The sequence below is a fragment of the Vigna angularis genome, chromosome 2 (assembly GCF_016808095.1).
Source record: "Vigna angularis cultivar LongXiaoDou No.4 chromosome 2, ASM1680809v1, whole genome shotgun sequence".
Taxonomy (NCBI): domain Eukaryota; kingdom Viridiplantae; phylum Streptophyta; class Magnoliopsida; order Fabales; family Fabaceae; genus Vigna; species Vigna angularis.
The window spans coordinates 37,449,336-37,465,045 of NC_068971.1; the positions used below are offsets into that span (position 1 = coordinate 37,449,336).

Below are 15,710 nucleotides of genomic sequence, written 5' to 3' on the forward strand. Positions count from 1 at the left end.
TATCTTGTGCGAGTCATTTCGTACAAATGATTGATGTGTTATTTTTTATTTAAGAAACACCAAATCTCGTTTTCAAGGAACAGTTATTCTAACATGCAAGTGGTTTATTCTTTTAACTTCAATCATCACGACAATTTCATCCGACACTGATAATGCATTTCACTGAAAAGGTCTTAGGGATATACATAGAATCGCTCTAGAATAATTATGTTGAAATAAATATAAAAGGATTTTATTAATAAAATTGTGTTATTTTTAAAAAATATATTTTTTAAATTTTGATTTAACAAAATAATGATTTCTTAAAAATAATAACAAATAAATAAAAATTAATTTTATTATGTTTAGTGTAACATCCAGATTATATAGAATTATATAACATAGTAAGTCCATATTTATATAAAAGAGAATAGTTAGAGTAGACTATAAATAAAGTTTTAAGCTTACAGTCATCCCAAATTGAGTCTTAATTTAAAACTTAAACATAATAGAGTATTTCAAAAGATAAAGAATAATTGATAGAATCCTAAGGAGACTAAGCAACAACATCATCTTCCTCCAAAGCCTGCTCCAGAGGCACCTCATCCATCACTGCTCACATCCAAGTGAATGATCATTGCAAAAGAAAGCATACCCAAGCAAACACAAACACACAAACAAGGGTGAGCTAGATATAAAAATCATGTTATAACAGTCATAGGCAACATGCAGGTAAAGGCATATATACTATACTATACAAACATGACTTGTGGCACTTAAACTTGATTCGTCCAGACTTAGAATGATTGTCGATCTATGGCGGGTTATGCACTCGTGGTGGCTTCTACTGCTTTGCAAAGCCATTGTCAATGAGTTTCACCCTACCACACTCACGAGATTAGTCCGTTATCACTCACCTTGGGCCATACTGGAAGCACCCAAGACTAGGACCTCCTGCTACTCCTCACCACATGGATCAATCCTCTCTACTTGAGAATGAAAGACCATTGGAGTGTCAGGAAAACCCTCAAGACTGAGCTACCATGCAAATCATTCTAAACACACTGAAAGGGCACCACCATGTATCCCCCCTTGAGGATTATGGAATTATGTCCAATACTAATACTTTCCACTTTAACACAAACATGATAATGCACACATAAGCCCTTAAAGCAACTGGAACAATAAAGTAAAATAGCACACTGGAATAAATAGGAATATAGGCCGAACGAAAAACATCAACACATAATGAGCAGGACCGAACACCCCGTGAATGGTAGAGACCGAACAATACCTCACCTCCCAAAGGACAGGACCGAATGGTCCATAAAAGGTAAGAATGAAGAAGTGGTCGAACACTATTCAGGACCGCTCACTAAGAGAGATCGAACGCTACTTAAGAGACTGAACGCTACCTGAGAGACCAAACACTACCTGAGACCGAACGCTACTTAAGAGAATGAACGCTACTTAAGAGACTGAACGCTACTTAAGAGAACAAACGTTACTTAAGAGACTAAACGCTACTTGAGAGACCGAACGCTACCTGAGAACGAACGCTACTTAAGAGAACGAACGGTCATGAACTGGTAAGACTCAAAAGAGACCAACCCAGTTATGACCGAGAGCAGCACAAGGCCAAACGGTCAACTGCAGCGTTTTGCATAATTCTGCATAATTGTGAACAGAACCCAACATGACCATTTCTAACCATTTTTACTAACTTCTAACACCCTTAATTCTTGTTTTATACTTAATTAAACTTATCTAAATGATTTCCTACTACCATTCTAAAGTGATTAAAAGTCAAATTTAACTCTAAAACACCAATTTTCCCCAACTTAGGGACCCAATCCCACGGCTTTGCACCTAGTTTGATCAATTTAGTGACTCAAACAAGTCACATTATAGTGGCTAAGACTGCCCCAACAACCCAGTTGCGCTTTAGACCTCAAATGCCCAAAATCACTACCTCACTTCCTCTCAAAGTGACCTAAAAACCACAAAACTCCAAATTTCTATTCAACCAAAAATATACCAGATTTCACACTTAAATCACTTCCAATTGGTCAATTATAACAATTCAAACCCATCCAAATCAATTCCAAACAGCTCAACACAGTTTCATGGATTTCACATACCAACAGATACATTACAACATATTCAAAACGCAAAATACAACTTCAAACAGTGCACCAATTCAGAATCCAATATACATAAACTTCATGCAAGCAATTTAAAGAAGTATTCTAGCTCCCCTTACCTTAGAGTAACTTGAATGGATAGCTCGCAAGAACACACCAACAGTTCCTTCACCGCAAGAACTCAATAAAACCCTACAACCTACCAAAATGGTGATGGAAACAGCTCTTAGAGCTAGAATGGAGTGGAAAAATGGAAAAGAAGAAAGCTTAAGGCACGTGAAACCAACAAAATGCATGTCTCAGTTTAAGAACGGAAAAGAGGTTGCATGGAGGGACTTACCAGCTTAAAACCCAAAATGAATCGGTTAGTTTCGAAGCCCACTACGTTGCGGACGTTTTGACGACACCTGATCGAAGATTAAACGGTTCAGAGAAGAGATTTGGTAGAGAGAAGATAGAATTGTGGTAGAGAGAAGATAGAGAAAATCTGAAACTGAGTTTTAGAGAGAGACAAAATGCTTAAGCTAATGGACCAGGATGTTTTAAATGAGCTTTTCAAAGCCTGGTCTATTAACTTAATAACCTTTTTGCTCTTTTAAACTCTATTTTTTAGGCTTTCCATTAAGAATTAAAAGACTCTAAATAGCTAATACTATCTAAACAAAATTAAGTCAAACACTAAAAATAGATTATAAACAGGAGTAAAAGTAGTTTAGGATAAAACACATTTTTCTTAAAGTTATTAAGAGATAAAAGACAATTTATCCTTTAAATTCATAAAAAATGAACAACTCTTTTGGTCCTATAAAGGATGAACAAGTTTTGGTATAAATAATAACAACACTCAATTTCACAATAATTTATTTGATAAAAATTATCGATCTATTATATATTCAGACTTATCTAACTTTTATATTTTTATATCAAAACCTACTATTTTATTTGAAAATTAAGTAAAAAATTTGAAAAATCAAATCACATTTATTATTTATAATTAGAGAATTTTTTTCTAAAACCATTTTTTTTATGATAATCTATTACCCACTATAATAAATTATCACAAAGACTCTTTTAATTATCATTAATAATAATCTCAATTATTAAATAACTTCTTAAATAAATAAAATCTTTTCTCGAATAATCTTTATGCATGCTATTTTATGATCTTTAAACAAAGTCTTATAACAATTTATTACAATGTTTAATCATAAAAATAAATAAAATACAAATTTTCTAATATCTTCTATCTTCATCTTTAAATTCTTGAATTTATTTTTATCATTATTAAAATAAATTTCTTGACAAATGATCTTCATCATTTTTCTTCTTTTGTCAAAAGATATTACATTAAACTATTCAATAACAAATTGACATGTGTAAAAATTTAAGAGATTAATTTTGCAATTTAACTCTAATTCTAAAATTATTTTTAGAAGATCCATAATCTTGTTAGAAAATGGCCAATAAGAATTGTTCATTCTATCATTTTTACAATTATTAGGGACTAGGAATAATTTTTTATCAGTACACGTATTCATGGATGACTGTCGGAATATTTATAAAGTTTAAGATAATTTAAATTTTATATGAAGTAGGAATAAACTTTGAAATTATTATATAAGCCTTAAAAAATAAATAAAAAAATTATAGTTGTTTAAAATTTTTGGTATAAAGTGTAATGTGAACACTACTCTAGAAGGAATGGTTCAACAATTAAAAAAGTGATTGTTAGTATTAATAAGATCAAAGGTTTTATGTTGTTCTAATTTCTTAACAAAAGGAAGCAGGAGCTTTTCTTTTCCCTTCTTCTGCATCACCACTGAGAAAAGAGCGCATCTTGGTTTCCAATGTGAAGCGAGCTTTACCAAACAAACATGGCTACAATAGCTGTCAGGATTCTCGGTTCCAATTCGCGAACCGCCCTCCGTCGCTGGTGTCGCTCCTCTTACTCCTCTACCTCCGCAGCGGTGGCGGAAGCGGAGAGCACGGAGGTGAAGGACTACGCCGATTACCGGCGCTCCCTATACGGACAGATCACCCACAAGGCGCTCCTCGTCGACGCCGTTGGCACGCTCGTCCTCCCCTCGCAACCCATGGCTCAGGTACGTCACGTGCTTCGATTTGCGCGCCAAGAGAAACTCAAACTGAAACGGATTTTATATTCGACTTGGAACTGATTCCGGTTTGTGTGCTTTTGGTAGATTTATAGGACGATTGGCGAAAAGTATGGTGTGGAGTACTCGGAGGATGAAATACTGTTTAGATACAGAAGAGCATATGGGCAGCCTTGGGGAAAATCTCGTCTCAGGTTTGCTTCTTACTTCTACTTTTATTTTTACTTTTTATCGTTCATGTGAAAATAGTTAGATTTTATTACATGGATATGACTTTGGCTGAAAAAGAATTTTGGGTTTTAAGTTTTAAAAGTTTCGCATTAATTGATTTTTCGAGAAATTGCAGACTAATGTGACCGCAACTGTGGTTGTGATGTGATTTCAGAGGGCAAAAAAAATTTGACATTGTGATCGAAATGGTAGTGCTGGATCGTTTTTAAAAATCTTGATGTTGATATTGGTTGTTGCTTTTTGAGTAGGTGTTCATTAATTATCATGAATTGCTTTCACGGGATTGAAAATTTCTTAGTTTGGATCTTTTTATATATCTACCTTAAAATTCAAAAAGAAAAAGAAAATGAGTTGTTAGCAAATTCATGGCGGTTGATTCTGCCTGGTGGACTAAATTTCTTAATGGGGTCCTTTGTGTAGATAAGTGATTCACTTGCTTGTCTAATGAGCAATTGTACTTTTGCAGACGCTACTGGTAAAAATCTCAATATACATTAAAATAACTTAAACAGGGCTTTGTTGTTATATTTTAACCAGAGTTAAATTTGTTTTTGTCATTTAACTTTAAATAAAAATTAAAATTAATTTTTTTTTTCGAAATTTTGGACTAATTTAGTTCTAATCTTTACAATGAGTGAATTTAATTCTTTTAATAGTTAAGTTTATTTGAGGTTTTAACAGTATTTTTCAACTAACATTAAAGAAAAAATGTGTTAAATAGTGTAAAAAACTTATGCTATTATGAAATTTGTTTGATACGTCAAATAACTTGATAAAATTTGATTAAAAGGATTAAATTCACACATTTTTAATATTGAGGGATTAAATTGGACCAAAGTTTTGAAGAGAGACTAATTTCAATTTTCATTTAAAGTTAATGGATAAAAAACATATTTAACCAATATTAATATTTTTATGTTTGAGTTTTTAAATATGATTGGATTTGTAATATGGTAGAGTTTCTCATGTCTGATTAGTTTGAAAGTCTTGGAGCCAAGCATCGGTCATTCGCATATAAATGTTGCCAAGGGAATTTCCATTGCTTTTGAATGAAATGACAAGAACAGTCTTTTGATTGCATAATAGCTTGTTTGTTCGTGACAATAAAAATATATAGCTTGTAGTGAATGATATGTCTTAATTGCCTACATAAAAGTGATGTAAACATTTTCATTAGTGAGAAATTTTTTAGCATGATACATATGAACCATATTATCAAAATCCAATTTCTGATTGCAGATTTATGATTTAGCTAGACAAGCATCATGTGGTTTATTTTGTATGCAGCTTTAAAAATCCATGGTTATATGCCTTTTAACTTTAAAGTTACTGTTTTCATATACACATTCTTTATAATTTGTCTCTTAAAATGCTTGAATAGTATGCCACTAGCCTTCAGGTTAAATAACTCTGTTTTGTGGAAATAAAATTTGGAATGAAATGCTTCTCTTCGCTTTCTCTGCCTTTGTATTCAAAAACAGCCAAAGCCTTATCCATGCTAGGTATCTTGACAAGTTTTATGTTGGTCGTGTGACTAAATAAAGAAAAAGCAATCTCTTACATATTTATTATAACTAAGATTCCTTGTTTTTCTTTTATATTGCAGATATGTTAATGATGGTAAGCCCTTCTGGCAATACATAGTTAGTTATTCCACCGGCTGTTCAGATCCTCAATACTTTGAAGAACTTTATAACTATTATATGACGGACAAGGTAAGACCACTTATAATGATCATTTCCTGAGATATAATATGCATTTTTCTCAAAATAAATTGGATAGTTTTTTATATTTATATATGTCTAAAATCCATACAGGCATGGCACCTCAATGATCCCAGAGCAGAAGAAGTATTTAGAGCTCTTCGAAAATCAGGTGTGAAATTAGCTGTTGTATCAAATTTTGACACTAGGTTAAGACCTCTCCTGCGGGCATTAAATTGTGACACTTGGTTTGATGCGGTAGCAGTGTCAGCTGAGGTAAGATAATTGTTCTTTTCTTTTTGACCTATGGTAGCGTGTCTTTTTGTCGCCCTAAGCTTATATGGTAGCGGGTATTTTGTTAGCCATAAGCTTATCCAATGCGATTCTGAAAGTCACATCGGAGTAGAAAGCACCTCAACATGATTCTGGGCTTGAGAATCATGCTGCAAAGCTTCTTCACCATTGAGCCTTATATAACAAGTTAACCTTTTTGGAACAATGAACTTACGCCAGAATGTCATTACTTTTAGCTTTGGAGATGATATCAAGCAAATTTGGTGAAGAATCAAATGGAAATTTGATGGCTAAAATTTACTGATAATTATAAATTCTTTTGCACAGACCATATTTTTTAAGGCATGTATTATTGTTGCCTGTACCAACTTACAGGAATTAGCCATTTGAGCATCCATGTATTGACATACTGGTTACATTGGTTATGTATTAATCAGGAGGTTTCATAATTATGTAATTTTCCTTTTCTACATGATAGTTGGCTGATAAACTTCTCTTATTTAAACGTGTTTGTGGTTGGTTGGTTGTCTTTTAATTAGGTTGCGGCCGAAAAACCAAATCCAACTATATTTCTTAAAGCATGTGAACTATTGGATGTAAAACCTGAGGATGCTGTTCATGTTGGGGATGATCGCAGAAATGATATATGGGGTGCCAGAGATGCAGGCTGTGATGCTTGGCTTTGGGGAAGCGATGTTCACTCTTTTAAGGAGGTATTTAAAATCTTCATCTCTTTCTAGTACTGTACAGAAATTTCACTGTAGAGTATATGTATATAAGGTGATTATGACTAGGGTAGCATAATATATCATCCCCATCAAGGCACCTTCTTTAGTATTTAGAATCAGTGATCCTCTATATGCAGTTTGCTCCTTCCCCTTAGATCCCAAATTCCGAGTTCCTAACTGCCTTGTTGGTACTCTTCTAAATATAACTAGTAAAATAACATAGGGAATATAAAAGGAAATAATCAACCCACACAGGTTTTTACCTTGGGGTATATGTTTGCACAAATTTATCTAAAAGTGTTTTTAGGAGAGATAAATAAGAAAAAATGAAATACTTTTTCAGAAAGTTAAAATTTACTTGTGTAAATTAAAAACTTGCGTTCTATATAAGATTCCACAAATTACTTCCTTTTCTTTATGAGTTTCTCTAAAGCTTTTGAAGAGAAAATTCTCCAAGTATACATGATCTAACATTGATAATTTTATGAATGCATCTTCTGATACTTTTAACCTACCACGATTATTATTATTATTGAAATGACTTGAAAACCTTATTGATGCAGGTAGCACAGAGGATTGGGGTTCAGGTCTGAAAGATGATAGCTTTTGACAATAAGTATGATGTTATGCAAGTGGAGTACTTTAGGCTTTTAGCTTTAAGGCCGCAGATGTAAATGTTGTTCTCTTCAATGTGTGTGTATGTATATACATGTTTGACAGAGATGTGAACCTATAAAAACCATTAATCTAAGAGGTTTAGGTAAAGGTAGGAGTTTATATCTTTTAACTGATCTATGTTTTTTCTAAAAGCTTAAAATCATAAAGAAAATAAATGAAAAATAAAGCAAAAGTAACCGTAGGTTGCAATTTTTTTAAATGGTATTTGAGAAAATTTCATCCTTAACCCTTAGTTTTCATTCATGAGAGTTGCTCTTTCTACCACCATCAACTGCTTCAACTGCTCTCTAGACTATTCCATATCTAATTTGCTCTTCTATAAAATAGATGTGAACATTCGTTTTACCTTCAACGATGTTGACATCCGTTTCCATTAGTTTACTGTTTTTATTTAAAAAAAAAATTTCAACGAATATGACCACATTTGTTTAATAAATTTTTAAAAAGTATTTTATTTATTATTTAAATAATAATATGTAAATTAAATTAATAATAATTATTTTATTAAATAAAATAAAATTAATTTATAAATAATTAAATAATGATTTAAAAGAATTAAATAATATTTATATATTAATTTAAAACATAATAAATTAAAAAAGTAAAAATTAAAAAAAAAAATTCAATCCATTAAAAAAAGAGATGGAAGTGTAAGATATTTTAAAATATAAGAAATAATTTTAGAATTTAAAAATATGTGGTAGTACAGATAGCAGAACTGGAGTAACCCTCTTCATTCAATCAACTGGAAAAGAAAGGAAGTTTGATAACGAGAAGTTTTTATGGAGGGTAGTGAGATTAAAGGATTAAAAGCTGGGAACAATGCTTAAGATTGACTAACATAAGCAACTCCATTTCTATCTATTAAAATAAAATGGACTTGAAGAGGATACTGATGAGGCCCACTTAGGTGGTAGTGTAGCTGCTTCATGCATCTCATTTCAATCTTTATTTTGAAATATATAATCTGAAATATCCATTTTTATTCTAAATTATATAAGCTGAAATATTATTTTTATATTTTGAATTATATATTTAAAAATATGTTTTAGATTACATATTTTAAAATGCAAAATAAAAAATATATTCTGAAAAAAGTTTTGAAAATAATTTGGGCCTTTAATATAAAGCCTCAAATACAATGAAGAGGGTTACTTTCTACATCACCCCACATTGCTTCTTACATCATTACATTTTTTTTAAAAATATCATTTATATTTTAAAATATTTTACATCCCTACTTTTTTTTTAAACGGATGTCGACATTCGTTGAAATTTTTTTTTTCAACTGATGTGCGACATCTGTTAACAGATGTGCGACATCCGTTGAGTTTTTTTTTTTAAATTTTAGTATTTTAATTTATTATATTTTAAATTAATATATAAATATTATTTAATTTTTTAAAATTATTAAATAATTATTTATAAATTAATTTAATAAATAATTATGATTAATTTAATTTATGTATTATTATTTAAATAATAATTAAAAAATTTTAAAGAATTTTATTAAAATGAATAACGGATGTGGCAACATTCGTTGCAGTTTTTTTAAGTTTTTTAGTTTATTATATTTTAAATTAATATATAAATATTATTTAATTTTTTTAAAATTATTAATTAATTATTTATAAATTAATTTTATTTTATTTAATAAAATAATAATTATTAATTTAATTTATATATTATTATTTAAATAATAATCAAAATATTTTAAAACATTTATTAAAACATATATGTCACATCATGTGGTGACATCTGTTATAGTATTTTTTTTTAGTTTTTAGTTTTTTAATTTGTTATATTTTAAATTAATATATATATATTATATAATTTTTTTAAAATTATTATTTAATTATTTATAAATTAATTTTATTTTATTTAATAAAATAATAATAATTAATTTAATTTATTTTATTATTATTTAAATAATAATCAAAATATTTTAAAAAAATTTATTAAAATGGATGTGCTACGTCTGTTGAAGATTTTTCTTTTTTTTAGATAAAAATAATAAATTAAAATATAAAATATATAAACAAATATTAATATCGTTAAAAGTAAAATCAATGTTAATATCTGTTTTAAAATAAAAACAAAATAGATATGAGATGATGCAGGGAGCATTCGATAACGATGAAGTAACAAGTGTCTCCAATGAAATATGAAGTGGGAGGTGGGGGTGAGTTAAAAAGTCTCTCCCAAACTCACCCAAATTTTGCTATTTTCATTTCACACTTTTCTCGCTGTTTTCCCAAAATACCTCTAAATCCAAAAGTACCTAGTAATGCATTTTTGTTGTACAACGGAAAAACATGTAAATTTCTAGGAACGTGTGCTCTCCATATGTTTTCATTGTTATTGATGTGAACAAGACAGAGGAAATCTTGTTATAATTGAATATAATTAATAATATATTTATTAATTGGATATAATTAGATATATGGTTATAATTGAATATAATTAATAATATATTTATTTGACGTCTTACTCAAATATGTCGTAAACATTTAATAACATTATACGATAATATATTATTACAGTCATACGGTTAAACACTCTTAAAATCGTGAAATATAAAATAATGATAAATTAAATCTATATATTATATTAATATGTTATTATATTTTGAGTTATCTTTTATTATACTTTTATTAGAGTTTATAAATAATACCATTTATAACAAAGAGTAATCTAACTCAATATTTATTATATATTAAAATATTTATAAGAATATATCTAACTAATTTTAATATTAGAGTATTTTCACTTAAATTTTTTTTTATAATAAAAACTCCGATACAAGTCGACGACAATTTCAATCTCTTCTAAGAATTCAAAATATGTTATAAAATGTTAATAAATAATAAATATTATAGAATCTTTTATTACTTTAATTATTTATCTTATTAAATATAAAATAAAACTATGAGTAAAATATTAAATTAAGTTATTTTATTTTAATATTTTCTGTTTTAATTATTTATTTCTATTATATAAAAGAACATGTATTACTAAAATATTTGTATTTATCATTTTACTTAATTATTTTATATAATATAAAAATATATACCAATATAATTTTTATAAACATGATGCAAACATTTTATTATATATATATATATATATTCAATTAGACAAAAAGAAAGTTTATTATTATTATTATTATTATGTACACTTTATTTGCAAATCATAATGTTTCACAGTAAAAAGTTTATCATCCTATTTTTATTTCCTTTTTCATGATTTGGTTTTCGTTTTGTATAAACAATAAATACTTCAACACAAAGGCATTTTTAGTTAAGACACTCATTTACAATAATTTAAAGATAGAAAAAGATATTTAAAAATACAAGAGGAAGAGAACAACAGTAGGTGGAAATAACCTGTATTTTATAGTTATGATCTATGATCTTGGTTAAACGATGTAGATCGTTACTAACTCCATAACTGTTTTATTTTGAACTATAGTTCTAGAAAGTTAGTTATTAGTTTTATTATTTACGATAATGTGATGTAATACAGTAGTATCTAATGTAATTAACTAATATCATATTTAATTTTGACATTCCCCGCCTTAATTAATAAATCCCTGCAAACCAAGGAAGCCAAATGCTTGTGTATAGCATGCATCGCCACGTGCACCTCAAACCAAACAAACCCACACCATAATCTACATTGCCACATGTCATTAGATTGCATATAACATTCATTTTATATTTCTCTCAACAATATATCCTTATCTTTGTGTTTTCATTTGTTTTTTTATTTTACTCTTTATATAATTTCTTTTTAAAACTAAAATAATTATTGTATTAATTTTATCTTTCAGTAACTATTTTTTAAATTTAATGTTTTTTTATTTAACCATTTCTTTAAACTTAACCATTTTTTAATTATAAAACTACTAAAGAAAATAAAAACTATTTATAATAAAATTATAAAATTTATTTATATTTAATTTTATAATAACAGAAATAATTTTATAATTATGAAAAATAAGAATATTATATATATATCTATATTTTGTTTATGAAAAATTATTAAATTTATTGAGTGAAATTACTTAATTAAAAGTTGATAACGTTGTTTTTTTTTTTTCGTGGTGTTTTGATGTGTTGTTTGTTTTAGTAAATAAAGTTAATTTTTTCATGTTTCGATCTTGTTTGATTCTTAAGTTTATCTTGTTTTTTTTTTATGTTTTAGTTGTTTTGTGCTAGTTTTACTTATAATATTTCTCTCAGAGTATGTGAAATAAGTAAATAGGAAATCATTCTAAAGAAGGAAAACAAATTGGACTTTAAGGAAGTATGATTAGATAACGAAATGATGAAAATTTGGAGTAAATATGTTTGTTGAGTGACACCAGAATCACGTCACTATAGACACAGAGACAAACAGTGTTATAGAGGAACCTACCATTGAGCAGTGACTAGACAATGGCTGAGCGGTGGCTTCACAAAGGCTATTGTTTCACATTCTAACTAATGGCGTCCCACTGTGCTAAGATCGTACCGGGGGGTAACGATGTTAAGTTTTTAAAATAAGGTACTTATTCATGTCTTCTGTGAGGGGGCCATTGGAGGTTGTTTTGGTTTTTGGGAAGCTCTCCCACTCCTTTGGTTTTTAATCTTCATCCATGGTATTATGCCCTTTTGGGGTTTGATGAAGGAGATGACCTACGAATTAGAGGTGTTGATGCGAAGGAGAGGAATGATTGGAGCATGAAGTAGTTGCTAAGAACCTTCAGAAAAGTCGTGCATCTCTCTTTGGTTTCAATTTCTTCCTTATTTCTTCAATTTGTATAACCTAGGTTTTCCACCATGGAGAGCAAACTCTATTTGTTGAGACTAGACATAATAAACTTGATTTTTGTTGTTAATGTGTGTGTGTGTATGTGTGTTGCTTTCCCAATTCAAGTTAGTATTTGATTTCCATGTTTAATGCTTCTTGTGGCTTGATCGCCCTTGGATTGTTTGAGGTTCTTGAGGTATTAAAAAATGTCTTTTGAACCTAGAACTAAAGTTGAACTTAATGCATGATTGTTTGTTGAGAATTTAAGGAATTAGAACTTGAAGAGTTATCATAGGTTCAAAGTCACTATGAATAGAATTTGAGTAATCTTGTGAGTTGATTTTGACATGAATTTGGAATTGATATATTTGTGAATGAATGAGAATGAAATGGATGAAATCTAATATTAACAATTATATATTATGTTAATTTCTTGTTGCACACCAACTATTTGATTAAAATCAAAACATAGTTTCTTTGTGTTTTTGTGATCTTTATGTCTAATTGAGTTGTGAATTGTAAGAGTTATCAAATGTTGCTAAAATCCCTTAGAAGAGAGTAATATTTATCACTTTCTATGTGTAACCGGGGGTGCACTTGACATGTTGTCAACTTTCCACTAACAATAGTCCAAAAGGTTTATGTTATGGATATTGGCAAGTGTACCAAATTGCACAAGTAATATAGTGGATAAGTCCAAATATCATATTCTTAAGAGACTTGAGTTGTTAAACTATGATTATTGAAAAGTATTGATTTTTAAGAAATGATTCTAAATTCTAGAAAGCAATTAAACTTACAAAATTAACTATATGGTAGAGACTTCACCGAAGTTAGATTTCCTGTATCAACTCAATGTGAAAACACTAAACAATTGACAAACCCTAAGTCACCTTAGGTTCATACAAATAATGGTTTCCCTCTTCTATGTAGTATAGGGACAACCAAGAATCAATCCAAAAACAAAACAAGTGATTAAGTAGCTTAAGTATATGTGTTATAAATTTGAGTGGGGAAACACTATTAATTCTAAGGTTAAATGTGTTTTTGATCCCTTAACTTTCATTGAAAATTAGAATTAGTTTCTCTTCGAAACTTTGGCCAAATTTAGTCTTCTAACTTTAAAAATGTGTAGATTTACTCCCCTTAACCAAATTTTTTTAAGTTTATTTAACGTTTCAAACATGTTTCTCAGCTAACATTAAAGCAAAAATGAGTCAAATGGTGTAAACAACTCAAATACTATCATGAAATACATTTGAAATGTCAAATAAATTTAACAAAATTTGGTTAAAAGGACAAAATTGATGGATTTTTAAAGTTTGGAGACTAAACTGGGCCAAGTTTCAAAGATTAACTAATTTCAATTTTCACTTAAAGTATATTTAACCTTAATTCTAATATAAAAATATCTAAATTGTGAATGATGAAAATAATGACCATGATGAGTGTTTCAAGCTTCTAGTATGTGCCTTTGTCATCCTCTTTCTTAATGTTTGTTTTCTATTCTCCAAAAAATTCTTATCTAAATTTGTGACACACTTTATTTAATGTTTTTGGAAATTTTTGAAATGGACTAGACGAAAATTTTATAATTAAATGAATTGTAACTAGTAATTTTTGATATATTCATCAATTATTTTGAGATTTTCAACCTAAAAAATATTTCACAAATAAAAGTCAAATATTTATGTTTTTCAAAATTATCTTTAAAATCTTAATTTTTTAAACAAATAATAATAAAAAAATACCAATAAAGACAAAATACTTATATTTTGTAAAAATATTTAATAAGTCTAATTATTTAAAAGAATAATAATAAAAAATAAAAACAGCATAATAAGAAAAATATGATAATGTCTATTATTAGTTTAGGAGAAGAGTTATGAAAATAGTAAATAAATGATTATTTGTAAAATGTTTTACCAGTTTCTCTCTCCCTCTCTCTTTTGTTAAATGAGCTTTTAATCAATAGAAAAATAGTCTTTCCTACTTTGTTTTCTCTCTCTTTCTTAACAGCATATAACATTTACTGTTTATTAATGAGAAACTTGGCCTGTTTAGTTTCATAATTAAGAAGCCCTTAGACGTCATCAAAATTTTCAAATTATTATTGTATTTTCCTTTACAATTATAATTATAGACTATAGTTTAAAAAAACTATTACGTAGTTCTATCCCATATAATTCTGACTAATTTCTATGTTCAGCATATATAATTCTTTTAATTTATGAAAACATAATAATAATAATAATAATAATAATAAATAAATAAATAAATAAATAGATCATGTGTGTCATGTAAAAATTCGTTAAATCATGATAATCCAAGACCACCTAATATTTATTATTTCAAAATTAAAGACCATGATATATTATAATATGACATCTAAATGTATAGTTTATTGAATCAAAGTCTTGAAAATTATTGTGTTTTTCTTTTGGCCTTTTATTATGGCACATTGGATATAAGGTTGAATTGGATAAAACTTTATGTAATGCTAATTATTAAGGATGTAAAAAATTCTGAAATGCGAAATTTAATTCATAATAATTTAAATTTATATTCATTAGTACAAAAATATTGTATAATGTCAGGTGATTTTTAGACTTTCACAACGAATTTGAGGTCGACGTTACATCGGGAGACGTTAAATTAACGTCGAAGATAGAACAATTTGACATTAACACTAAAACAAAATAACGTCGAATTTGGTCAATATTCGCGGTTAATCAACTTCTTTTTACAACTTTACAAGACTTGAAAAGGAGAAAAACAACAAATTTTAATTTTTGGTATTTTATAAAGCATGAACTATGAATGTGTAGTGTAGTTTCAACAACAATAACAAATAAGTTGAATCAAACAACAACAAGCAGGTTCAACCAAACAATAACAATAAACAAGTTAAAAAAAAACAACAAACAAGTTTAACAAATAAGTTCTTCAAAACGAAAACGAAATCTAACCTTCAAAAAGTGATTGTCACCATGAGAGAGAAAGCAGAACACACCTATGAAGGACAAGAACATGAAAATAATCGGT

At 28.3% G+C, this 15,710-nt stretch overlaps 1 protein-coding gene and 1 long non-coding RNA gene across 2 annotated transcripts; one reads left to right on the top strand and one right to left on the bottom strand.

Moving 5' to 3' along the window:
- Positions 1-382: 382 nt before the first annotated feature.
- On the bottom strand, positions 383-2,641 carry LOC108328863 (uncharacterized). Its single transcript, XR_001832162.2, has 3 exons — positions 2,464-2,641; positions 2,243-2,322; positions 383-591 (listed from the first exon to the last, which is right to left on the bottom strand). It is a non-coding gene; the product is annotated as an uncharacterized LOC108328863 (long non-coding RNA).
- A 1,191-nt stretch (positions 2,642-3,832) lies between these two features.
- LOC108327806 (uncharacterized) lies at positions 3,833-7,958 on the top strand. The gene is made up of 6 exons (XM_017561518.2): positions 3,833-4,225; positions 4,325-4,431; positions 6,075-6,183; positions 6,286-6,447; positions 7,005-7,178; positions 7,757-7,958. Exons 1-6 carry the CDS (start codon positions 3,998-4,000, stop codon positions 7,784-7,786), a joined length of 810 nt encoding a protein of 269 aa, XP_017417007.1. The 5' UTR covers positions 3,833-3,997; the 3' UTR covers positions 7,787-7,958.
- The last annotated feature ends 7,752 nt before the right edge of the window (positions 7,959-15,710 follow it).